The sequence below is a fragment of the Microsporum canis genome, genomic scaffold (assembly GCF_000151145.1).
Source record: "Microsporum canis CBS 113480 supercont1.5 genomic scaffold, whole genome shotgun sequence".
NCBI classification, from domain to species: domain Eukaryota; kingdom Fungi; phylum Ascomycota; class Eurotiomycetes; order Onygenales; family Arthrodermataceae; genus Microsporum; species Microsporum canis.
In genome coordinates, this window is record NW_003299165.1 from 361,948 (window position 1) to 386,669 (window position 24,722).

The 24,722-nt window shown below is 47.2% G+C and overlaps 11 protein-coding genes across 11 annotated transcripts in view; 7 read left to right on the forward strand and 4 right to left on the reverse strand.

Moving 5' to 3' along the window:
- The window catches only part of MCYG_05194 (serine palmitoyltransferase 2), a gene marked incomplete at both ends in the record, with an annotated part of 1,997 nt that extends 1,093 nt beyond the window's left edge, over positions 1-904 (reverse strand). The window contains one exon of the mRNA XM_002845279.1: positions 35-904. Within this exon, the coding sequence (XP_002845325.1) occupies positions 35-904 (870 nt within the window). The remainder of the gene's footprint in view (positions 1-34) is intronic.
- Positions 905-2,153: 1,249 nt separating this feature from the next.
- On the forward strand, positions 2,154-4,453 carry MCYG_05195 (acetoacetyl-coenzyme A synthetase; the record flags this gene model as incomplete). The annotated part of the gene is made up of 2 exons (XM_002845280.1): positions 2,154-2,399; positions 2,561-4,453. 2 exons carry the CDS (start codon positions 2,154-2,156, stop codon positions 4,451-4,453), a joined length of 2,139 nt encoding a protein of 712 aa, XP_002845326.1.
- A 255-nt stretch (positions 4,454-4,708) lies between these two features.
- Positions 4,709-6,536, forward strand: MCYG_05196 (mitochondrial-processing peptidase subunit alpha; the record flags this gene model as incomplete). The annotated part of the gene is made up of 2 exons (XM_002845281.1): positions 4,709-4,807; positions 4,872-6,536. The coding sequence occupies 2 exons, from the start codon at positions 4,709-4,711 to the stop codon at positions 6,534-6,536; spliced, it is 1,764 nt and encodes a 587-aa protein (XP_002845327.1).
- Positions 6,537-6,763: 227 nt separating this feature from the next.
- On the reverse strand, positions 6,764-7,675 carry MCYG_05197 (conserved hypothetical protein; the record flags this gene model as incomplete). The annotated part of the gene is made up of 1 exon (XM_002845282.1): positions 6,764-7,675. One exon carries the CDS (start codon positions 7,673-7,675, stop codon positions 6,764-6,766), a length of 912 nt encoding a protein of 303 aa, XP_002845328.1.
- A 456-nt stretch (positions 7,676-8,131) lies between these two features.
- Positions 8,132-8,912, forward strand: MCYG_05198 (mitochondrial import receptor subunit tom22; the record flags this gene model as incomplete). Its single annotated transcript, XM_002845283.1, has 3 exons — positions 8,132-8,243; positions 8,429-8,721; positions 8,838-8,912. 3 exons carry the CDS (start codon positions 8,132-8,134, stop codon positions 8,910-8,912), a joined length of 480 nt encoding a protein of 159 aa, XP_002845329.1.
- Positions 8,913-9,478: 566 nt separating this feature from the next.
- Positions 9,479-11,740, reverse strand: MCYG_05199 (conserved hypothetical protein; the record flags this gene model as incomplete). Its single annotated transcript, XM_002845284.1, has 4 exons — positions 9,479-9,562; positions 9,784-10,036; positions 10,271-10,934; positions 11,146-11,740. The coding sequence occupies 4 exons, from the start codon at positions 11,738-11,740 to the stop codon at positions 9,479-9,481; spliced, it is 1,596 nt and encodes a 531-aa protein (XP_002845330.1).
- Positions 11,741-12,756: 1,016 nt separating this feature from the next.
- MCYG_05200 (conserved hypothetical protein) lies at positions 12,757-15,956 on the forward strand (the record flags this gene model as incomplete). Its single annotated transcript, XM_002845285.1, has 11 exons — positions 12,757-12,813; positions 12,873-12,912; positions 12,987-13,012; positions 13,076-13,403; positions 13,463-13,942; positions 13,999-14,138; positions 14,192-14,322; positions 14,390-14,744; positions 14,808-14,924; positions 14,990-15,029; positions 15,091-15,956. 11 exons carry the CDS (start codon positions 12,757-12,759, stop codon positions 15,954-15,956), a joined length of 2,580 nt encoding a protein of 859 aa, XP_002845331.1.
- Positions 15,957-16,721: 765 nt separating this feature from the next.
- On the reverse strand, positions 16,722-18,023 carry MCYG_05201 (metalloproteinase; the record flags this gene model as incomplete). The annotated part of the gene is made up of 3 exons (XM_002845286.1): positions 16,722-16,771; positions 16,898-17,734; positions 17,789-18,023. The coding sequence occupies 3 exons, from the start codon at positions 18,021-18,023 to the stop codon at positions 16,722-16,724; spliced, it is 1,122 nt and encodes a 373-aa protein (XP_002845332.1).
- A 2,929-nt stretch (positions 18,024-20,952) lies between these two features.
- Positions 20,953-21,477, forward strand: MCYG_05202 (conserved hypothetical protein; the record flags this gene model as incomplete). Its single annotated transcript, XM_002845287.1, has 1 exon — positions 20,953-21,477. The coding sequence occupies one exon, from the start codon at positions 20,953-20,955 to the stop codon at positions 21,475-21,477; it is 525 nt and encodes a 174-aa protein (XP_002845333.1).
- A 679-nt stretch (positions 21,478-22,156) lies between these two features.
- On the forward strand, positions 22,157-22,451 carry MCYG_05203 (uncharacterized protein; the record flags this gene model as incomplete). The annotated part of the gene is made up of 2 exons (XM_002845288.1): positions 22,157-22,231; positions 22,350-22,451. 2 exons carry the CDS (start codon positions 22,157-22,159, stop codon positions 22,449-22,451), a joined length of 177 nt encoding a protein of 58 aa, XP_002845334.1.
- A 382-nt stretch (positions 22,452-22,833) lies between these two features.
- MCYG_05204 (RfeF) lies at positions 22,834-24,514 on the forward strand (the record flags this gene model as incomplete). Its single annotated transcript, XM_002845289.1, has 4 exons — positions 22,834-22,995; positions 23,121-24,000; positions 24,064-24,131; positions 24,194-24,514. 4 exons carry the CDS (start codon positions 22,834-22,836, stop codon positions 24,512-24,514), a joined length of 1,431 nt encoding a protein of 476 aa, XP_002845335.1.
- Between the last annotated feature and the right edge of the window lie 208 nt (positions 24,515-24,722).

Genomic DNA, 24,722 nt, shown 5'->3' on the forward strand with positions numbered 1-24,722 from the left:
CCATGGAGAAAAGCATGGTCGATTCTTTCCCAACGAATTTAGCAACGAGGTCTTCAACCTCGAGGTGAAGGTCCTGGGTGCCGACTTCACTTCTGGTGCTGACGGCACTTATTCCGTATTTCCTGATGGTCTCCTCCACGGCATCCGCACATGGACCCTCAGATTGGGCAAAACCAAGGTAGTTATACGAGCTCATGTTCAAAGTGTCGGTATAAGTACCAGTGAACCGGAAGTGACGGTTATGGTCATCACTGACACGGTCAATCAAGGTAATAAACCTTCCCGGCACACCCGTGACAGGTCTTTCGAAGCAGTCATTGATTCTTAGCTTCAAACGGCGTACGTAAAAGTTATCAAAATCGCTGTTCAGCGCTGCGTAGCCGTTCTGTGGCTTCAGATGCCTGTAATTCTCGCTCTGAAAACGCTTGCCAAAGAAATCACGCACATGTCCGAATGCTATTAGGATAAGGTAGCTGATGTAGGTTGTGAGAAGGTAATAGTAAGGGGGTTCGTCCATCACTGGTTCAGGAAATTGGCCCCCGTAGTGCTTGGAGACGTATCGATGAGAAGGGTGGCCGAGAGGGCCGAACTGGGCATGCTGTCGGGCTATACGTCGAGCATCCTCGGCGGAAGGGGGTTCAAAGATCGTCTTAGGAGCGGAATCCATGGTGGTGCCGTCTGTGGTTGCACCGGAGACAGAGATCATAGGTAGGGGCTGTGATATAGGCTGGTCTGTCGAGGCCGTCTTTGCCGCCTTGGGAGAGGTAGAAAATAACTGACTGAACCTGCTAGGTTTCGAGGCCGTAGGTCGTGCAGAGATGGGCCCGTCTCTCCCGGTAGCTGGAGGAATAGGAGGCAGGTCAGATAGGTTGGCTGAGGGTGAGTCTGTAGGTTGACGCGGCATCTCAAAGTGGCGTGTACGAAGCGTGGGCGAGCTTAGGTTCTCTCAGGTTGTATGATATCGCTAGGGCGCTGGTGTTTCTATCAAGGATGGTATGGAGATTTTCTTCTCTCGTCTTCTCGTCTTATTACGGAGAATTTATATGTTGCAACCAAAATTGAATACAGGGGGCAACGGCGATGACCAGAGTCACTGTAGCGCTAGAAGGAGCGGCCAAAGGTCAGCAAACGTCGATTTCTCAAGGCAGGAAACAATAAGAAGAAAGCCAGCTGAAGTGGAATTGTCTTCCTGGGCCATCAGGGGATAATAATATTGCCAGGACGCACCCTTCAGGAGAGGCTCCGAGCGGGCCGGGATTATAGTAGCTAGCTCACTGCAGAGTAGTTTCAGCTGTTGGCCCGTGAGTTCAATGGCATCAAGACCAGCTACAGGCGAGCTGCGGAAGTGCTCATGGCGGCCAGCAGAGCCTTGGAGAAAAGCAGGCAGAGGGATGATCTGTTGTCTTTGGCGTTGTGAAGTCGAAGTCGTTGTTATATACTTCTTTTTGGCCTTGGATGCTCCCAAAAGGGGGCAAAAGACAAGAAAGGGTTTTCGTAATTTTAATTTTACGGTTTTTACCTGCCAAAAAGTGCGTATATTTTGTATTTTTCCCGTTCTTTTAGCGTATCAGATTATTGAAATTTGCGCGTTTATCTTATCGTAATATTACCGGTAGATACGGCCTGCAATCCATCAGGTGACAATACAGTACGCTTACTAAGAGAGTAAACCAATGGTAACTGAGGAGAAGTGGTAAAGATCGGCAAGGTAGCTGTAATTACCGTATCGGCTCGTTTACGCCGCTGCTCAGCTCAGCATAAATAACGGTGCCTGACCGCATGTGGAAGTTTGCTTGGTTTGCCTTCCGCTGTAATTCCGCTTTTGGTATTTCCCGTCGGCGCTTTTAGGCCGAGTGCCTGCTTAGCTAAGCATCTGCAAGGCAAACGGCGCCTCGGCAGCGGAAAACCTTCCAGGCGGCCAGGGATTTTACTTCTTTTTGCGATCGGATATTTTTCTATTGAAAAAAAAAAAAGTTGTCACATCCTGGAAAGCGTTGGGGACGAAAGTTGCAAGGGAGGTAAATTCTTATATATACACGAGGGTGGTATATATATAGAGAGAGTGAGAGAGAGAGAGGCGAAGAAAATACCTAGAGCTGCTCATTCAGACTCTTTATCTTGCTCCAACAGATCTTATCATCCATCTTATCGCGATGCCGTTCATGGATCAGCCAGAGACCAACGGCAATGGCCATTTGATGGAGCCCAAGGAGCTCTGGAGGCCGTCGAACCCTGAGTCGACGCAGATTTATCAATTCAAGAACCGCATAATCCAGAAACACGGCCTTTCGCTGCAGGACTATCACGATTTGCGGGAATGGAGCATTCGCAGTCCCGCCCTCTTCTGGGAGGAGATATGGCATTACACCGGCATCAAGGCGCACAAGACCTATGACAGCGTATGTTCCTAATACCCCAAGCAGTTGCTTAATTCAGATCAATTGTGCTCTCTGGAGGGCGCTGCTGGCGTTCTGCTGGCGGATTTGCGCATTTTGCCCCGCCATCGCGATGATGGGGAGGAAAAAGAAAGCTGATTATTTTTTTTTTTTTTTGCTTCAAGGTATTCGATGAGAACGCTCCTCTGTTTCCCCGTCCGTCCTTCTTTCCAGGCTCGTTGCTCAATTTCGCAGAGAACTTGCTCTTCCCTGCCTGCAATCCGAATGAGGACGAGATTGCTGTCATAGCTGCTACAGAGTCCACCCGCGAGAGCATCTCGTGGAAGAGCCTCCGAGAGCGAGTTCGTGTCTGCGCACTTGCTTTGGAAACAGTTGGTGTTACAGAGGGAGACCGTGTTGCAGGATTTGTAGGCAATCATGCTAATACCCTGATTGCCATGTTGGCGGTCACTTCGCTTGGCGCATTGTGGAGTGGTGTCTCGACCGATACTGGTGTGCATGCGGTCTTGGAGAGATTGCGGCAGATTGAACCCAAAGTGCTCTTCGTGGATAACGGAGCTGCGTACAATGGCAAAGTTCACCCAACTCAGTCAAAGGTGGCCGAGGTTACAGCCAACTTGGAATGTCTGGACCTGGCCATCGTTATCAATGCCGTCAAGGACTACCCATTTGACATTTCGGCCGTTAGGCCTCCAAAGGGGAAGAGTGTGACACTGCAGGACTTCCTCTCTTCTGCGCAGGCCATGTCGAAGCCATTGGACTTCAAGTATCTGCCGCCAGACCATCCCGTGTACATCCTATATTCCTCAGGCACAACTGGCGCCCCCAAGCCCATCGTCCACGGAGCTCTCGGCACTTTGATACAGCATAAGAAAGAGCACGTTCTTCACTGTGATATGCGCCCTGGTGATCGCATGTTCTACTTCACAACCACGACATGGATGATGTGGCACTGGCTTGTTTCCGGCCTCGCCAGCGGAACCAGCATAGTTCTCTACGATGGATCTCCGTTCCGTCCTCTTGACCCTGAAAACGGCAAGGGAGACATGGCAATGCCCCGTCTGATTGACGAACTCCAGATCACCCACTTTGGAACTTCCGCCAAATACCTATCAGTACTGGAGCAGAACTCTCTGAACCCCAGAGAACACCCCTTTAAACCCGTCACTCTCAAGAGCCTGAGAGCCATATTTAGCACCGGGTCTTCCCTTGCCCCATCAACATTCGACTATGTCTATTCCTCGATTCACCCAGACGTAATGCTAGGCTCCATCACCGGAGGAACAGACATCATTTCCCTTTTTGGTGCCTGTTGCCCCATTCTGCCCGTTCACCGGGGTGAAATTCAATGCTGTGGCCTCGGAATGGCGGTTTCTGTCTTCGACTACGCCGGAAACGACATCGGTGCCTCCGACGATGCTGGAGACCTTGTCTGTCTTAAGGCTTTCCCTTCACAGCCAGTCATGTTCTGGCCTCCTGGTCCTGTTGGTGCCGAGAAATACCGATCCAGCTACTTTGAAACCTTTGGTCCGAAAGTCTGGCACCACGGAGACTTCGTCCGCATAAACCCCGAGACCGGTGGGTTGGCCATGCTAGGACGCAGTGACGGGGTGCTGAAGCCTGCCGGCGTCCGTTTCGGAAGCGCAGAGATATATAATGTTATTCTTAAGCATTTCGCAGACGAGATCGAAGATTCTCTCTGCATCGGCCGGAGACGTGAAGGAATCGAAACTGACGAAACAGTAGTATTATTCGTGAAATTAATGGGCTCAACCCCAGCCTCCTCGGGCACATCAACGCCTATTGTCCTCGAAGAGCCAAAGAGCCTCTCACAGGATCTTATCACTCGCATACAAGCCGCCATTCGCAAGGAACTGAGCGCTAGGCATGTCCCGGCGATAGTAGATTCTTGTCCCGAGATACCCGTCACATCCAACGGTAAAAAGGTCGAGAATGCAGTGAAGCAGATTCTGTGCGGGCTCAACATCAAGACAGGCGCCAGTGTTGCCAACGCCGCCTGTTTGGACTGGTACCGCAAATGGTCTAATGAGCACTAGATTTATTTACTTGACGTAGACTAGATGGTATATATCTATACCGCTTTCGGTTTTAATATTATCATATTAATGGGTCATGTCGTGTGTTCATTCCATGTTGTTCATCTGATAATAAAAATAATGTTAAAAAGTTGATGACGCTAACCGTCCGGCGCCAAGCTTTGGTTTTTATCTGATCCAGCAACACCAGAAAATAGTTTTCAACATCTTGTATCAACCGTCCCCATAATACAAAAAACCAGCTCGCCCTCCAGTATGCATCGATTGCCGTTGAGAGTAGGCAGGTTTAAGAAGCCCTGCATACCGCGTCTTATTCCTAGGAGTTTTGCAACTGCTCGACTGCCAGAGACTAAGGCATGTATAATTCTATTTCTACTGTCATAGAAGGCATTTTTTTAACACATGAATTGTGCAACAGGATCCCGTCGAACTAGACCAGATAACGACTCTCAGCAATGGTCTACGCGTCGCAACTGAGTCTCTTCCCGGGCCCTTTGCCGGCGTTGGTGTCTACATTGACGCTGGGTCGAGATACGAAAACAATGAGCTACGTGGTGTAAGCCATATTGTCGACAGACTAGCCTTCAAATCAACATCGAAACGGAATGCAGACCAAATGCTCGAATCCCTAGAGAGTTTGGGAGGGAATATACAATGCGCTTCATCACGAGAGTCCCTCATGTACCAGTCTGCCAGCTTCAATTCGACCGTGCCTACAACCCTTGGCCTATTAGCGGAAACAATCCGAGACCCATTAATCACAGAGGAAGAGGTAGCACAACAGTTGGCTGTAGCTGAGTATGAAATCACAGAGCTTTGGGCAAAGCCAGAGATGATATTGCCGGAACTGGTGAATATGGCTGCTTATAAGGATAATACTCTGGGGAACCCCTTGCTCTGCCCACGAGAGAGGCTGGATCAGATTAACAAGTCGACCGTGGACAAGTATCGGACTGCATTCTTTAACCCGGATAAGATGGTAGTTGCCTTTGCTGGAGTCCCCCATGCCGACGCTGTAAGGATGACAGAGCAATTCTTTGGGGATATGAAGAATCAGAAATCTCCCCTTTTAGTTCAATCCGGGTCAAACACGTCTGTACATGGTGAAGAGGAGGTGTCGACATTCCCAGCCTTCTCACCGTCTTCTACAACTCCCGCAGAGACACCTAATTCCTCAGCCGCGCATTCGCCTTCATCAACTCCTCCTTCCTCTCCATCCTCCCCAGGCCTCTTCTCCAAGGTCCCATTCTTCAAGAATCTATCTACGTCCGCCGCAAACCAAGCAACCGTATCCCCGCTGAACCCGTCCCTTCTTCAGACAGATATGATCGATATGAGCAAACCTTCATATTATACCGGTGGCTTCATGTCTCTCCCGCGCATTCCTCCTCCAGCCAACCCCGCCCTGCCTCGTCTCAGCCATATTCATCTTGCCTTCGAGGCTCTTCCCATCTCTTCTCCAGATATATATGCCCTAGCAACCCTTCAAACCTTGCTCGGTGGTGGTGGATCATTCTCAGCCGGTGGTCCCGGCAAAGGAATGTACTCACGACTATACACCAACGTCCTGAACCAACATGGCTGGGTAGAAAGTTGCATGGCTTTCAACCTCAGCTATACTGATAGTGGCCTGTTTGGAATCTCCGCCTCCTGCGTGCCCAATAGCGTAGCCAATATGCTTGAGGTGATGTGCCGCGAGCTCCAGGCTTTGACCCTTGACTCTGGCTATTCTGGTCTACAGATACAAGAAGTCAACCGCGCAAAGAACCAGCTTCGCTCATCATTGCTGATGAATCTGGAATCGCGCATGGTTGAGCTTGAAGATCTAGGTCGACAAGTCCAAGTCCACGGCCGCAAGATTGGTGTCCAAGAAATGTGCAAGCAGATCGAATCCCTTACAGTTGACGACCTAAGACGTGTTGCTAAGCAAGTCTTCGGTGGCCTAGTACAAAACCCCGGTCAGGGCACCGGCCGACCTACCGTCGTTATCCAAGAAGGCGAAATGGAAGGTGTCAAACTCGCGCCATTACAGTGGGGTGAGATTCAGCAACGAATCGCCAAGTGGGGACTAGGCCGAGCATAGTCATGATTGAAGTTATTTCAAAAGCATTAAGATCCATTTCGGATCGATTACCTTGGCTTTTTTTTTGGATTTTAGAGAACTGTGTATTATTAAGATAGGTTGGATGGTGTAATAATAACATTATGAACAAATATCTAGATATGTATTCAAAGAAATATAAGGGGGCCCCCAATATCATAACTACATTGTCTCATATCATTCATAAATTCCCTTCGTCAATACTGATATTACTGACCTGCCTCGGGTATGTCAACTCTTGTGCTCAAAAAGATAGCCATGTCCTCCAGCTCCATTGGAGCGAACCAGTGCTCAAGCTCGTCATAAAACATCCAGGTCACATCCCAGCCAAGTTGTTCAAGCGTTTGTGCCGCCGCCTCCCCCAGTTCTGGTTTCACAGTCTTGTCCATGCCCCCATGGGCAAGCCATACTGGGGTAGACAGAGCAGCTTCCGCAGCTTCTGCTGGAATAGGGGGTAGGCCCAAAACTGATTGACAAACATAATTCATAGCTTGCAGAGCTGCAGAGCGCGGGGACCCCTTATCCGATTTGGCTTCCTCATTTTCTCCTTCTTGTGTTCCTTGGTCTCTCCGGATAAATCCAGCTATTTGTTCTTTAAATGGTAGCCATCCGCTCATACCCACCAGTCCACCCAAGGCGCGATGCTCATCATTTGCATAGCTGAGTAAAATATGAAGTGACTGCGCACAACCTTGGCTCAGCCCTCCAATAATAACGTTGCTCGCGCCAACAAGCTCAACTTCAGAGTCGATTATTGTCCGTAGATACCGCGTTGACTCTCGTAGCCCTGCGTAGAGTAAATCATTATGTTCTTTGGCTGTTGAACCAATTGGGCCACGGTCAAACCACTGCGCAAGATGTATATCCCATTGAGCTGAATAGGATATTTTTGCGGAAGGAAATATAAACTTGAGGCCAGGGAAGCGTTTGGGGAGAGTATTATCGGCACCTGGAGCAGATAGGATTGTGGTGATTATCTCAGCACCGAAGTCACGACCGTTACTACCTCGACCATGGAGAAGTATGATAGTGTGAGTGTGATTGCTTCGAGGGGGAATGACGGTCGGCTCTGGGAAGGGAATGATATGCTCGGCCGATTCAGATTCGGTTTGTGTAGCCATGATTCCTTGTTGTGTATGGAGTTTGATCGCGGTATGGACCTTGCAAGGAGTCTAACTAGTTAAAATTGATGAGCTTCAGTTTATATAATAGACCATTGAGTAATATAAAAGAGAATCTGCTCAACTTATTCTCACGGACTGCCCTAAGATGAACCTGTCTGCTTGTAAAATACTTCTCTTCATCAGGCTGTGCCGTGTCAATAATGGCTGAGGATGAAGTCCAGCTTATCTGGTGGGCAGCTCGAAGATCACGATAGCTTACGTAAGCTTCAAGGTTCCAACAAAGAAAAAAGTTTGGATGAACTTTTGTTCTTTCGAAGATCAAAGATCAGAAGGAAAAAACTCCCTTGACCAAACCATCAATCCATCTTCATTATTTGACACGACATTCAAAGCTGGGATCACTTTTATTCTCTACGCCCAGCTTATATTTGCATCCCATTTTAATCAATCACAATGGTCAAACTCACCGAAGTCGAAGATGAGCATTTCAAAGAAAAGCCAACGTCGACAAAGTCGGACGCTCTGTTATTGAGTGAGGATGAAGATGACGATTACACTGATACTGGTATGCATTCAAGCCCCTTAATGTTTATTTAGTGGTTGATGTTTCCCTGCAACCAGGCGTGGACATTCAATATATTGGGAAGGGAAAAACCATCGCCTCTATTATACCCTGCCTTCAAACCACAGACCATGAGCTCAATATGTTGGGTATAACATTACATTTTCTAACTAAACTTAACATGATAGAATCCGAAATCTCTACAGACTCATTCGATAACAATCTCGACAACGAGACACTGTACGAGCGAATTTGCGCTCTACAAGACATTATCCCAGCCCAATCCAGACACAAGATTAGCAATGCCTTCTCATCGCTCTCATCCTTTGCGAAATCAACCGTTTCTTTCGGCGGCTCTGCTCTGTGGATTGTAAGCACAAGTGCATTCTTGCTCGGTGTCCCATGGGCCCTTGCATTAGCCGAAGAGCAACAATATGTTCAGATGGAAAGGGAGCAAGGGATGATTAAAGGAGCTAATGAGGTTTGTGTTGCGCAGTTTATTTCCTTTCAGACAATTCCGGATTGCTTTTTTTCTCTCCTTTTCTTGTTCTCACTTAAATCTACGATCTTCTGACTAAAAATTTTTTATTTCCCCAGATGTTGACTCCCGGTGCCACAAGCGCTCTTACCGCTCCCGATTCTGCTGCTCTGGAGGCTAAACCTGCCTTGTAAACTTACACGTTATGACAAGATAACTGTGGGCGAGTGCGAAAAACGATAGATCAATGTTCCCGACGTGTCCGGTAAGCATAAAGCATCATTGACTTGCTCTTGGATCTATTAGTTTATCAAGATTTTACACGAATCATGCAATATTGATATCTACTGGTGGATTTCAGCCCCACAGGATATGGGATATGAATTGGGTTCCGTGGGATAGGCGGCTACTACGAATGAATCTGAGAAAGCGACAAAAATATCATTTCCCTGGTTGTTGGATTGTTTTTCTGTAGGGGCTCAGCACTTTTGTGTCTTTCTTGATGCCTCTGATATCATCGCCTACATATACGTTTCCCCCCCCCCCCCCCCCCCCCCCCCCTTTGTCGGTCTTCTCTTCTCCTTTAGTATTTACATATGTACTTTATATCGGTGACTGGCATCTACTTTCCTTTTTCTGTACTTTAAAACTATTGTCAAAGGCATTGTATTAACACTTGAATGGCTATGCCAAAAGCTCTTGGGTGTCTCGCGAAATAGCATCATAAAGAGGCATTCTAGTCGTCGCTGAATATGTAACGTTAAGCCTTTGCTTCGTTACTCTGTTCTAGAGTTTGATTATAACGTTCTTTTCTATGGGTAATTGGCACTATAGGAGGGATGAGCTAGATATTGGAGGAGATACAAATCAATACTAGCATCATTTGTCATTCACACCGAATCCAATAGGTTGGGAGGAATAGTAACTAATACCACGGTGCTACTTTGGATGAAGGAGTCCCCAGTGGTTTACCATCGAGAGGTGGTTGTCTATATGAGGGTTAGCATAGTTAACAAAGCTAATAGTTTAAGAGATAGGCCGAAGAAGAAATAAATAGTCACATACTGTTGAAGCCCGTGCAGTCTTGAGGTTGAGATTGAAGTCTCTCCATAATCGATCTATCTCTCCAGCCTCTCCCATGGTATCAACAACCTCGTTAGCATATTTTGTACGTTTTTTCTGGATCCAGTGTTCTCGTTTTAGGATTTCACTATCCTCCAAGATGCCTATTCTTTCTAAATAGCCAATTACCCATTCGTTAAGATGATAGCGCCAATGCATTAGAGTATGGGCCATGGATGCTTTTGACTTGCAGTGTCTGTAGAAGTACGCAGGATAGTAGGTTAATACTCAAGCTGTCATCAAAAACGACATATGGGTCTTTAACATACCTTCCCAGATAAAAGTGTGTATCCTCATTTGGTATCACATTTCCCTCGTAATCAACGTTGTCGCGGTCCTCCTCTAAGTCTTGTTCTTCACTGCTGTCGTCTCCATGAATGGGCTCTAGGGTTTCTGGACTATACGGGAGTCCATCAATCTGATATCATACGAAGCTGGATGCTTCGATCTGTTGCATGCATCGCATGGATGGCCTTCTGTAATGGGGTAGGGAAGTACTACTATCCGTGGCCTAGCTTTGAGGGCACCTAAGAATCCCTTATTCCAGACAGAAGATACGAACTGGGAGCCAGCCAATCCTGTTACTTCATCTTTCACTTTTCTAAATGCCATTTCATAGACGGCATCATCCCGGCGGAACGCTGGGTTGATTTTGTTGTGCACCATCCATTCAATTACGTCCTTAAAATGGTCTTTGAGCCTCTTATATCGATGTCTGGTAAATTCAAACGGAACTTCAATTTCGTCTGCTGGCACACCTAATTCATCATCGTCATCATCCAGAACAAAATCGGCATCGTATTTGTCAAGGTCCTCAGGAAGAGAAGGCTCAGCATCACTATCAACGTCTGGTTGTGAAGCATCTGCTGAAGAAGAGTCTTCAAAACTCTCAGTGCCCTTCGATCCATCTGAGATATCAGAACTGTTATCTGGGGTAGGTTTTCCTCCCTCGTCACCATCTCTGACCAAGGCGTCTACCAACTTGGACTTTTTGTCTCCCGCACGCCGACGTTTAAGGAGATCTAGCTGCTGTTGGCGCTTTGCCTTAGCAGCTGACATGGTCGGTGTACCCCTTGTCCGACCTTCAATTATATCTAGAGTCCAGTTAGAAAATGGCCAACAAAAGTGAGGTCTTTACCATAGCTTTTCTGGCTACCAAAGCATAGAATAAACATAGTCTTTCGTATATCCCAGACATGCCCTGTTAGGTGCCATAGCGTAGAAAGGTAATGATATCATTAAGCCCCCTTGTAAGCCACCATAGGGTATCTAGCCTGAGCAGGTAATGGCGAAGGTTTTCCTTACCAGAATCTCGAAGTTCTTCAAGGTCTTCCTCCAAATCAATTTTATGCTGCCTTGACTTGCTGTTACCCCTCCATGCAGATTTACTGTTTTCTAACCCTCCTTCATGAGACTCTCTTTTAGCCCGGCTCTTGAAAATCTTTCTCCGTTGCCGTATAGGGGATGAGCGAATGATATCGGAATCAGAATCGGAATCATGTTTTATTTTGACCTGGTCACTAACGTCTGGTGCTTGAGGAATAACAACCTGTACGGTTGTTCTTCTACGTTTCACAGGTGAAGTAGAGATAACATCATCACTCTCCCCAGAGCTAGGTGCATCAACATCCGAAATTGCTCGTTTCATCATTATCGGTTTGATACCAGAAGAGGCCCCAATAAGTTCTTCATCAGACGAGACAAATATAGACGGTTGCTTTGGTTTCGTCTGAGCGGTAGTAGCTGGTTTTTCTTCTGCAAGTGATGGCTTTTTCGAGTGAGGGCTCTGATATCGTAGACGAACAGGGCTTCGTTCAGATGCAGGCGACGAAGCAACAGGAGCAAATGACAAGGTGGTCTGCCGTTTCCGAGGCCGCCTAGCCTTATTAGAGCTGCCCATTGTGAAGGACAAGGGCGGCTATCTTGTATGTATCATATATCGTATATCATGTATTTTGATGCCGTTTTCAGCCCCACAAGCGAGAAGTTGTTCACTACATAGTACGCGCGCGTCTCATGGATCCCACGAAAGCACGTGACAAATAACAGACGCCCGTTTAAGGTGTGTTATGTAATGTTAATTATATAAGCATGTAACTTTCCGTTTCCCCAGCGTCCACCTTCATCTGAATTTCACATCCGGTACCTCACCGGTTTACGAATGTGTTCACGAGAACAGCCTAGAAAGACTGGATCAAATTGCCGGAAGGGCCTCTTATTTCGGCTGCAGGGATGAACTGAACTCTACATAGCACCACTTCTCGATTGCGGTTCTACCAGGCTGTGCGTGTTAAAAAAGCCTTTTTCATGACGTAACGAATAGGCAGCTTTCACGACCAAGGCCAGCAATACCGCATCATAGTGGAGAACTATCGACAGCTTGCACCGATATGCATACGGGACAAAAACAAGTTCCACAGGGTATACCTTTCGTGCCATTTGTCGATAATTGGCCACCCGAGCAGGATTGTTGTTGATCTGCCCGTGAAACGTTACGCTCTGTGGCTAGATGGCAATCTGAAGGCGAAAATGCGTCTGTAATCGGTGCCAGGATGGAACGGCAAGGGGATGACGTCAAGGGATAACCAAGATTCAGGGATATATCGACCTCCCATGCGATTCTTCTCCTCGATTTATCTTTTCGTACCTACAACGTCTGTTATTGGGAATAGTGGATTTTTGGCCCCTCCAAGGTGCGTAGTCAATTGACCAGCTCCTCTCTCTTTTAAAAGCGGTGGAGTCGCCATCCCTTCCGTCCGTCCTTTAAAAGCATTGTCCGAGGCTTTGGGTGCATCAATTGGACTTGATCACGTTTTCCCACACTTGCTCATATCCCTAATATATATCGGTATTGCAGAATTTTCAATTCTTCGCTCAGGCAATATCCTCTAGATGTGCTCGTGTTAGCTCGTCGCCATGCCTAGTAGCAAAGCAGTAGTGAACACTCCGGTGAACCCGGAGCAGAGAGACAAGGTAAGTGGACGGGACGATCCCACAAGATGACTTGAACAATGTCTAACAGGATATAATAGGATATCAATGAAAAGCTGCAGTATTATGGCATTTACTCGGGTTTGTTCTTTCATAATACCAATTGAGCACGCCTAGAAATGAAGCCTTGCTAACATAGAGACCAATGTAACCAGCTTTCGCTAATGGCAAAGCTCCTTCGGTGAGCTCCTTAATCCCAATACTAAAACTTCTTCTGCTCACTACTAACTACCTTGCTTAACAGAACAAGCAAATCGATGTTGCTTTAAACAGCCTCCTGGCCTCAAAGTCGCTGGCCAGCCCATCATCTGAGCTTTCAGCTGAAACTCGACGGATTATTGAAGACCTACGTCATGTGATAATCAGTGCGAGGAATCTCGTTCTGGTCAAGAACGATGGCAATATGATCCAAGAGTTCATCTGGGACGCCGAACATTTCAAGAGTCCGGATGTTCAAGCCCCAGATACTTCCGGTGAAAAGGCTGCTGCCAAACAAAATGCCCAACAAACTGCTGCTGGTCTGAAGACGCTTGGTACCCTACTGATAACCAATGGCCAATTTAGGAAACTATGTAAGTTCATTACAATATCCATGAAATCTACAATAGTTGCAATACTCATACGGTCACAGTGCAGGATGCAACACTCCTGATACGCGATATCGCTAGCGACTCAGCTCAGAAAGCTGCTGGGGCCTTGAGGCCATCAGAGGAGCATATGGCCCAGATCGATAAGCCCGCTGAAGATAACGTATGGCACGACTCCCCTGATATGTCGAAGGATGCCTTTATGTCACGTTTTAAAAATAAAACGAAAACGGACAAGGCTCAAGGAAACCTCAACGGGACCAACGGGACCCATGCTACGAACGGAGTTAATGGTGTTAATGGCGTTGACGGTGTTGGAACTAGTCATCAGGCTGGCACTTCTGAGGCTGCCACTGATCCCGCAGAGCTTACAGACCAGGCTGCCTCCAAAGCCAAGCAACGTTCCAGGGAAGCAACAGAACGCACCAAGAAATTCCTTGCCGAAAAGATGCCCCCAGAGCGTCGGGAGCAAACAATTTGGCGCATCAAGAAAATGATTGTTGAGATTCAAGGACATGCTGATTGTGAGTATCCTCCTCGGCTCTTCATTCCCATCACAATAGTCTAATGCGCTCTGTAGATCAGCAAGCCATCGAAACTCTTTTATCAATTGCGGAAGGGTACAGCCAACGCACTAGAAACCTGTCCAAGCAAGGAGCAGGAACTTTGAAAGGTGCAAGAGATCATTCGGATATGGAGAAATTGGAATCTAACCTTAGAGTATGTTAATAGGATTCTTGACCGAACATAATGATTCACTGACACGCCTAAAGACTGTTATCGAGCGATTTGCGAACTCTACCTCTACTGATGACCTCTTTGATGCTATTAAGAAATTCTACAGGAATGCAGACAGAGACCCTCGACTTAGGGATTGGTTCCGAAACGTGGATACTTTTACTCGGTATACCGCCTCTTCACTAGGGTTAACCGAGAAATTCCTTAAGGAGAACATGCTAACATGACGGCAGGAAATGTCTCAAAGAGCAAGGCTACGTCTTACGGGACGAATCGACTGCGGAATGGAACAGGCTCTACGATGAGGGACGGTTCTTGCTCACCAAGCGCTACAAGAAAGATACTGATGAAGTTGTCGAGGAAGGTAAATTCCTGGCAAACCAGTTTGATGAGGACCCATTAAATAGAGAATTCGGACAATCATTGAAAAAATTCTTCGATCATCTTGGCCATGATACCAGCGGAAATGTTGTCTTCCAGAAAGCTCTATTGAAGGACTTTGCGAATACTGTCCTTCCAGGAATATTCACAAATCTCCGATATATCCCTCTTCCTCGAATTGAGGTATCTGATCCGATGGTCGACGTGGTATGTATAACTAAACCGCTAAAAGTGACACAAGTTTCCTTGGCTATTTCTAACATACAATAGGTCATTGAAAATTTGGCCATTCAATGTGATAATCTCATGCCCAATATCATGGAGTTCAGCAGTGACAACTACTGGAGATGGGGCAGAAAGAATATTGGCAACCACAACGACAATAAGGTAGATATCTTGACGTTTTCCTCTTCCTAGAAACTTAATATGTAGCTGCTAATACCTGGTTCCAGGCTATGATCTCCGCCACTGGCATTCAAACTGATTGGAGAGGTAAGACATATCCTTATGTTCTATACTATTTTAAACAACCTCACTAATGAGTTTCACTTAGATGTAAGCTATTACATCAAGAAGAAAAAGGGCTTCCCACATGTCTCAGACACTGGTGTTATGGATATTTTCTTGGGAGGAGATGGATTCAGCTTCAAGATCATGGGCTCTTCGGCACAGAGCAAGGATAAACAACATTTTATTAAGGCTGACAAAGTCCTCGTCAACATTAAAAATCTGGATATCAGGCTAAAGAAGTCCAAGCACAAGACGCTATTTACTTTGTTCAAGCCTTTGCTTTTGTCACTGGTTCGACCAGCTATTCAGAAGGTCCTGGAATTGCAAATTCGGCAATACTTTACCAAAGCAGATAAGTTTGCTTATCAAGTCCACCAGGAAGCACAGCGCACCATGGAGTTGTCACGCAACGACCCAGATGACAAGAGAAACGCATATTCTCATTATAGCAATGCTCTCAAGTCGCAAATGGATGCACGCAAGCAACAGGCGGAGGCTAAGAAGAAGCAAAAGGCTCCCCGGGATACCAAGGTCAACATCGCCGTCAGCCAATACGATTCTATGTTTAAAAATATCGTTCTTCCAAGTGGCATATCCGCCAAAGCAACGGAGTACAAGGATCTTGCTGCAAAGGGCGAGAGATGGGAATCTCCTGTGTTTGGAATCGGTAGTGCTGCCCCAACAACCGGTCTTCCGCGACTAAACACTATCAAACGAAAGTATAGAAATCGCGCCGGCATGGGTGGCGTTCAGCAGCAACAGCAGCAGAACCAGCCTCTATCCCAGCATCAAAACAGGCCGGCAGTGGCACCAGCGGCTATGCCGGAGCCCACGCATGTTATGCCCTCAAAGATGACAGGGCTCGCCGATGGACTGATGACCATTCCAGGAACTAGCGCACCGGTTTAAGGTTACCAATTCTCAGATTAGTCGCCTATTGTTTCGTGGCCGTCTATCAACGTATTCCATGGATTGTCTTTACATCTTACTTTCCTATGTTTCCCACTGGGCTCGTATACTTGCTTTGCTGCGTTTGTCCTTCCACATGATACCAATATGACTTTCGGTTGGAACCGAGTTTTTGGGAAGTATTTCGGTTTCCTGGAGGTATCGGCCTGGTGACGAAATCCAAGCTTCTAGGCAGCTTTAATAGGATTGTTGAAAGCTGCGATTGGTAATTTAGTTAATCTTCTTGCTAGCTAATATGTAATTAAGTAATTTGTTCGTTCGTTTACCCCTTCGGGCCCTTTTAACTTACAAGAACCATGGGACGATAGTCTATGCTGTATTGCAAACTATGAGTTTGTGGTTCTTGAAAAAAATGCACCTGCTTTTTAGTTTTGTTTGATGTCTAACTCTGATAACTTTGCAAGATATACGAAGCTAGCTAATAATAATAATAATTTACAAATGTCGAAATGATCAGAATTGAAGATTAGCCATAGAGGTGGTCGGTAGCGGCGCTATATCTCCAGGGAAGCGAAGCAACCTCCACGGTTCAAAGCATGCCTCGAGTGAATAGTTGAATATCTGGTTAGGCAACAGAAAATCAGAGCACAGAAAACTTGATTGTACTATGGAGTATCTATGGTCTTTTAAGGGAGTGAATCTATATACATGAAAAGGAAGAGCGGCGGACGGGTGGTGAAGGAGACCGGGTAACCGGCAGTCTCGCTAACCATTTGAATAAAAGACAGGAACAAAGAAAACAGGACTGCTTTCCTCTATTAGAGCTTTAATAAGCTGTAATTTACCAGCGAAGGATTGCCTTTTAGCATCCAGCGTAGATAGCTATTAAACCAGTTAGTCAGGAGAACAAAAAACCTAGTACTATGGGGGATGAAACATACCGTTGGCAAAGAGGGCGTAGTTGTCAGCGTTCTGGATGGCCTTGGAGGTTGGGAGACCAGTGGCGAGTCTGTATCCGTATCCGAGATCCTTGCAGAAGGGGCTTACAACAACTGGGTTGTGGGTCAATTCATGGAGGGTGGTGGTGGCCTGGTCCTGGGCGTGGCAGCGCTTGGTGAGAGATGGTTCACGGTAGTAGCTTGGGCAGTTGTAGACGGTGTTCGTGGATGGGAGAGTATAAGCAAGGACACCTGGCTTGCAGCTTCCACGGTTGTCGGTGCAATGGTAGGTAGTCTGGCCGCCGGAGGCAGTGGATTCACGGGCAACAGACTGGAAGCGGGAGGCAACCTTCTGCATGATGCTGCTGTCGCTGCTACCGAAGTATTCCCGGACCTTGCTGGGGTTGGAGGAAGCAGCACGAGCGGCGTTGAGGGCAAGCATTCTGGAGTTAGCAAGGGCCTGCTTGACGATACGGAGCTGAGAGGCATCGCAAGAGGAAGTAACTATTCCGCTGCGCTTGTCAATGGTTCCAACAATGTGGGCATCAAGCTCCTCGAAAGCCCTGGGGACCATAGCAGCCTTGGAGGCATCAATTTCCATCTCGAGGGTGTTAGACTCATAGAATGCTTGTCCAGTGATGGTGGTTCCGTGCTCCTCAGCGGTAGGGATGAGCCCGTGGGCGGAGAGAGTGTACTTGCCGCTCTCCTTGATGTTGTGGGTGGCAGCAATGTCGAAAGAGTGCTCAACGCTAGCCTGGGGAGCCAGAGTAGCGAAGTAGTCGGTAGAGAGGGAGTTCATGTCATAACGGGGAAGCATGCCAGTGAATTCAACCTCAGCACCTTATAAAGCAAGTTAGCGTCAACATTTTATGTGAATTCTTAAAAGTATCTTACCATTCTTGTCGAAGACCATAACCTTGGCAGTTGGGTTCTCATCCATGATGGTGTTGAACTTCAACAAGTTCAAGGCACGGGTACCCTTGTTGGTGATGACAGCCTTGATCATGGAGTTGCCAGTGGCACTGAGCTGGACGTCAATGAGAGATTGGTTTGCTGGCACTTGGGTTGGGAGAGCAAGGGCCGGAGCCACGAGGGCACCGACCGCGGCGAGTGCGGTGAAGAATTGCATCGTGCAAATGTTTAGTATTTGAAAAGAATGAATAGATTAAAGAATGAATGTATCAATGAATGAATGAATGAATGAATGAATGAATAAAGGAAAAAAAAATGAATGAAATAGTTCTCTAGGAACTGTTTGATTTGAAATGAGAGTCTGCTGTGGCTGATAGAGAATATCCATCAGCTTGGTTCGATAGCTGCTTTATATACCTCTTCTCGATCGGCCCCTGCTCAGGAGAAGAACGGTATCAAAGCCATACTTTGACGTATGGAGCCATATCCAGCTCTGCTGTGAAGAGCATTTCCAAGGGCCGGATTCCATGCTAGGCTGGCTATAGTGGACTAAAGGGGTTCATAGTAGCTCGAGGAGGGTTGTCAAAGTAGGAGAGCAACCCATTTGGAGAAAGAACAGAGACTCCAAAGCTCCACGGAGATTTTACCCTGTCTGACCACACCTATATAGACAAGGGTTCAGCGCATAACGTGCTCGTCAACAGCCGGAGAAGACAAGCCTTTTCAATGGCTGTATATAAGACAAATGTTATACGAATATCCACCACATAAAATATCGAATTGCGGAGGTATAATAAAGCGTCACTAAGAAAACGAGACAAGGCGAGACTCTCTGGGTCCGTTTGTGCGGATATATGATGGAGAGTCCAGGCGGAGATGCCCATAAACATCTGTACGTAGTAAAGGACGGCGGTTCGGTCAGAAAACAAAAGGTGGATTTGACGCTGATCTCAAAGATATGACACAGTAAAGTCTGACCGTTTAGGTCGAGGCGTTGGTAACACATGCCCTAAGGCGATAATTCGTTAGATGATGGCCCTTGTCAGGAGTCGTGGGCGGCAACCGAGGCACAGCACGTCCTGTAAGGGGTAGACTAGTTTTCAGCCTAGCATCCCTCATCCCAAAGGTTGGGCACTACTATGTATGGCCTTCCTTCTATTTTCCAGAAAGATCTTTTTTTTTTTTTTTTTTTTTTTTGGCTGAACTTTTCCGAAGCGTGGATCGCGAGGAGACATACTGTTGATCTCTTCAATACGTACGGAGTAATGACTGAATCCCAGTAATAACCCTAACCGCCATCTCTGCTCGTAGACGCCGAAAAGATCAGCGGCGTGAGCTGGAGAACCGAAGTTTTTTTCCCTTGACCCCATGGAGCCTTCAAGTTCATGAGACGCCGGCGGTTCCCCTACCCTTGGCAGCGGGCTGGATGAAGATGACGCCTGGGTGAAAGAAAATAAATGTACGGAGTATATGTAAGGTAGTCAGTCTTATGCAAGCTTGTACATGTTGGCTGCGGCCCTGCTTCTTAACACGGCTCCTTTGCTCCTGTATCAATTGTGCAATTCTGAACTCATGTCTTGTGTTCCATAGTAATGTAGGTGGCCAGTTCGGAGCTACGATGTGTACTACACTTTTGTATATTCCGTACACAGAGTACACAGTATGGAGTATCATCATCCGTAGATGGTATAGAGGATATTCTTACTGGATATTGAATGGTACCAGCAAACTCGATCGTTGAACCATTCACAAGGCGTATGCAAGTTTAAGCCCTTAATTTCCCCAGGCGAGTCCGCCAAGGCAGAATTGATCCACTGAGCTAGAAGAACTCTCCTCTAATAATCTTTTCGAGCTTTCCAGTCTGCATAGCCTCTCGGAGGAAGGTCGACAGAGTCCCTCATGCCATAGGAAGACAAACATCCGAGTACTCCAAGAAATTAGCCATCTGCACCCACGTTGATGTTTCCGCAGGCACGTTGTAGCCAAGCCCTTTAAGGCGGGTAGATCACATATACTATGGTCGTCATATATATTTCCTATCATGGCAGTCGTCAAGTAAATTGATTGATTTCGGCGCCATCACGTCTCTTGAGCGGGAGATCTTCTGCGCAGAATGATTTTTTCCTTGTCTGCTGAGAAATAGTGGTACGGCGAATGTACCAGTCCACCAATTGGGGAAACAGACGAGATTTACTCCGGCTGCAGGGGTTCGTATGTATATACATAGTATATCATCCGGGTAGGAAAATTATTTATATCCGAGAAGAAATTTTTTGGTTTAGCCATGGTCATTCGAAAGATTGTTGGTATGTGCATTTAGACGCTTCTTTGGGTCGAGCGAGATAACGCTACCCCGAAGGCGCCGTCGATGTGTTATATGGGGTACTTCGTCCATAGATTCCGTTATATCACCGCCTACGTGGCATCTCTGTACCGCCCTTCATTATTAGTTGGAGAATCCACCGCCGGCCCAATTCAGTATGGGGCAAAGAAGAGAAGACAGGATATAAGAACCTTTTGAAGGCCTGGTACATGCCCTTGTTGGCTGTCTTGTTTCACACCCTGGCATTAGGCCCACCAGACGAGGTGGGATTCTCACGCTCTCTCAAGGAATTCGAACAAGATCACGCAGCCGAAGAGGTTCGTGGCCGGTCCACCCATGACACCAAGATGCTTGTTATTATTTGCGGTTTGTCAACCAGATAGCGATCCTGGCCATGGAGTCCGTCGTTTGGGAATCTCCCTAGTTGCAGGCTAGAGCCAACACCGTGGAGGGGTATACTTGTATATATATGTCATGTAATAGGAATAGCACGTCTGTTAATATATTATGGTCAGATGCGGATAACTGGACCGCCACTTGTTCGGCTTGTCTCCTTGTCGTTCTTTGCTGATGACGAAGTTGAAGTTTTCCCTGTAGAAGTTGACATCATCACAACATCGCCATCAACGTCAACAACCAACATCATCATCATCATCATCAACAACAACACAACCGTTTGATTCTCTGCATTCTCATGATAACACTTAACAGTCTTTTATCCAGGGCAAGCATCTTTGGCATCTGTATCTTTTGCCTGGCCGTCTATCTCACCGCCACCGACTCGTTCTCGACGCTCGTCCTTTACGCAAGAACAACTGCTGAAATGGCGGGCCAGGCCACCTTTCTCGAGATCTCCATCAGTCCAGTGCGAGAAGTCGTGCCCAAGGACCAGCAGTTGGAGCTCAAGGTGGCTGTTCAGAACACGGCCGAGTCACAGGTCACAGTCCTCAAATGGAACACTGTTTTTGACACTCTGGCACCCTCTCTCGGCGTCTTCGAGCTACGCGACCTGACCGCAAGCGCAGACGTGGAGCAGAACATCATGATGGTCCGTCGACAGATGCCGGCAAAGGAGAGCGACCTTGTCGAACTGGGACCAAAGCAGTCCGTCGAGACTACCGTTACCTTCCAGAACCTGGAGCTCACGTCTGGGCACAAGTATTCCGCTCGGGCGAATGGCTTCTGGCAGACTGTCTGGAAGATGCCCAAGTCAGACGTCGTGACAGGCCACCTCGACCTCTCTGGAGGGATGAACGGCGATTTTGCTTCCAACACTGTAGAATTCTCCCAGGTGAATCTATCCCTATCTAGTACATATATATATATACATGATATTAACTTGTTTTAGGAGTGATTTATTCTATGACAAGAGGTCAAAGACCTATACGGTGATAACTATTGGCCTTTCTTATTCTGTATATCTTCATGTCTACATGTTTAGTTACTGTATATATTTACACCACGATAGCCACAGAATATCGACCGTTCAAGTATTTTCTTCATGAGGCTCAGTTAGTGTCTTGGCCGTGTAAACAAGCTACTTAAATTCTGAATAATATAATATTTACATTATTTAGTATGTAATTAATTAACTAATATAAGAAAAAAGCAGAAAGAGGCTGTGAACCTGAACGCGGGGCCTTTTTTCCCCCTGTGGTTACGAGTCTTATACGGCTTTTTGCTCAGCCCATCTTTCCTCCACCACTTTTTTTCCGCTTTCATCAACACGAAGCAAACCATCTTCATTCTTCCGGCTCTTCCTAAAGCCATCGCCATCTTTTTTTCTTATCAGTTCATATTCCTCTTCTCTTCTTATTTTCGACTCTAGAGATGGGTGTAAGTCCCCCAGTCTCACGCCTTTCGCGCTACAGGAGACCCCGCCATAAACATAGATATACAACCCCTCCAAGGCTTCAGCGTTCAGCTCGCCAACATCAAGCCATTCCATTTATTTATTTCTTATCTATTTTATTACTGCTCATAACTGACAATCTGGCCTTGGTCTCTCGCTGTAGCTCGCTTCCAAAATGGCTGCTGCCAACCAGGGCGCGCCCTCCTCCTATCCCGGCGGTCCCCCTCCTCCAGGCGGTGCTCCAGGATACGTATGTTACATACACCACCTTTTTTTATATATCCTCTCTCGAAAGATAAGGGGGCTCTTCGTTCTCTTCTTCGATGCTGGAGAAGTATTGCTGACTCTTCTCTCTCCTCTCTCAACAGCCTGGACAACAACAATATCAAGCATACCCCGGCTCTGGCGGCCCTCCATCTCAAGTAAGCGCCCCCCTTGACGCGGCTCCTCCCACGGACAACACTGCTTGATATTTTTCTTCCATTGTTACGTCTCATGCTTCTGCTGCGTCCGCGAGTCATCATTATCATTTTGGTTTTTTTTTTCGTTTCGTTTTTGTGACGTCATGGGCCTGTTTCTCGGATTAATAAATAAAATACTATGCTCTTGAGCGTGAGCCTTACTGGCCCGGTTCATGACCATAGAAAACAAACAATCCCGAACTCCCATAAACGTGCCTAACGCGAAGATGCTCTCAGGCCAGTCCTCAGCCTCAAGCTCCTCCTTGGAGCGCCTCGCCTCCCCCGCAGAGTGGAACACCAAATCCTTACTATAGGAACCAGCAACAACCACAATCTCCCCAACAGAGTGCTTATGGCCAGCAGGCTGCTTATGGTCAACAGCAGCCTAGTTATGGTCAGCAGCCCGCATATGGACAGCAACAACCACCCTATGGACAACAACAACCCTATGGACAGCCACATCAGCCCTATGGAGCACCACCGCAGCAACCAGCTTACGGGCAGCAATATCCCCCTAACCAGGCTCAATACGTTCGTTTTTTTCTCTTCCAGCGTGTTTTTCTTTTCTACAGTTTCTTATTTTCAGAGTATTTGGTTCATCCGGTTTTGGCTTTTTTTTTAAAAAAAAAAACTCTCAACAATATCTGTTCTTTACCTTAACCATCCTTCTTCTTATAGGGACAAGGCCCACCGGGCCAATTCCGTGCAGGCCAACCCGGCTATCCTCCACAGGGAGGACCCGGCTATCCTCCCCAAGGCGGTGCGCCAGGCTACCCTCCGGGTCAACAAGGCCAACAAGGCCAACAACAATTCGGTGGCCCTCCAAACCCTCAGCAGCAAGCCGCGTACAGGCAGGTTCTCCAGAGCTGCATCAATGAGAAGCAATTACAGGGCATGTACCCGCCAAACTCGCCTGCTCTTGACCAGATCTTGAGCAGGATCAGTAGCCAGGTGGACCAGCTCTGCGCTGCATGGCGTGTTCCTCGCGAGGTTGGTCAAGATATCGTCAAGCTTGCCCTCTTCGATGTGGTTCTCTATATCGATGACAGTGGCTCTATGCAGTTTGAGGAAAATGGTGAACGTATCAAAGATCTCAAGCTCATTATCTCACGCGTTACCTTTGCCACCTCCTTGTTTGATGATGACGGTATCCAGGTTCGCTTCATGAACTCCAACGAACAGGGTAACAATATCCGGAATGAGGGACAAGTCGAAGCTCTTATGCAGCGTATGCAATTTAAGGGCCTCACCCCCATGGGAACCAGCCTGAAGAACAAAGTTTTGGAGCCGCTGGTCCTCTCCCCAGCCAGAGCAGGTCAGCTTAGAAAGCCTGTCTTGGTCATTACAGTCACAGATGGCCAGCCTGCTGGAGAAGCTCAGGGTGCCGTATTCGACGCCATCCGTAGCGCAACCCAAGAGCTGCAATCGAACCCAAGATACGGCCGCGGGGCTGTCTCCTTCCAGTTTGCTCAGGTCGGAAACGATTTGAAGGCCAGAGAGTTCTTATCTAAGCTTGACGAGGAGCCCGGTATTGGCGAGCTTGTCGACTGTACTTCCAGTATGTTTTATCTTTTCAGATAGACTCGGTGTGAAAAAAGGAGTGTACTAATAATCCTTCTAGACTTTGAGGTTGAACAGGATGAAATGTCTCGTGCAAACCCTCCTGTCGATTTGACTCCCGAGCTCTGGGTAAGCCATCGAATATGTGTAAAGCCGGATTGAATTTTCCAATGTTAACTTTCAAATCATAGCTTGCCAAAATGATGCTTGGCGCAATTGACTCCTCTTACGACACCAAGGACGAGAAAACCCAGCGCGCTCCTGGAGGGCCACCACCCGGACAGTACAATGCACCACCACCACAGGGGCAGTACGGCGGCTATGGTCAACAGCCTCCCCCACAAGGTGGCTATCCTGGAGGTGGTTACAACCAGCCACCACCACAAGGCGGTTACGGACAACCACCACAACAAGGTGGTTATGGTCGTCCTCCATCTGGCCCTCCTCAGGGCGGGCCAGGCTATCCTCCACAAGGCGGATATGGTGCCCCACCACCAGGAGGCCGTTACTAGGGCCTAGGTCGTTTCGTTTCCTTTTATCCTAAGGTCTTTTAGTCTCTGATTCTATCTCTTAATATGGCCTGTGGCCCATTGATATTTATTATCCCTATCATGTACTTGGACTTTTTTCTTTTATTCTTTTATCTGCAAAGGAAGCAATAATCCAGTCTGCACATCCAGGGGGGGAAGGAATGTATGACTAAAGGACCTTACTATGCAA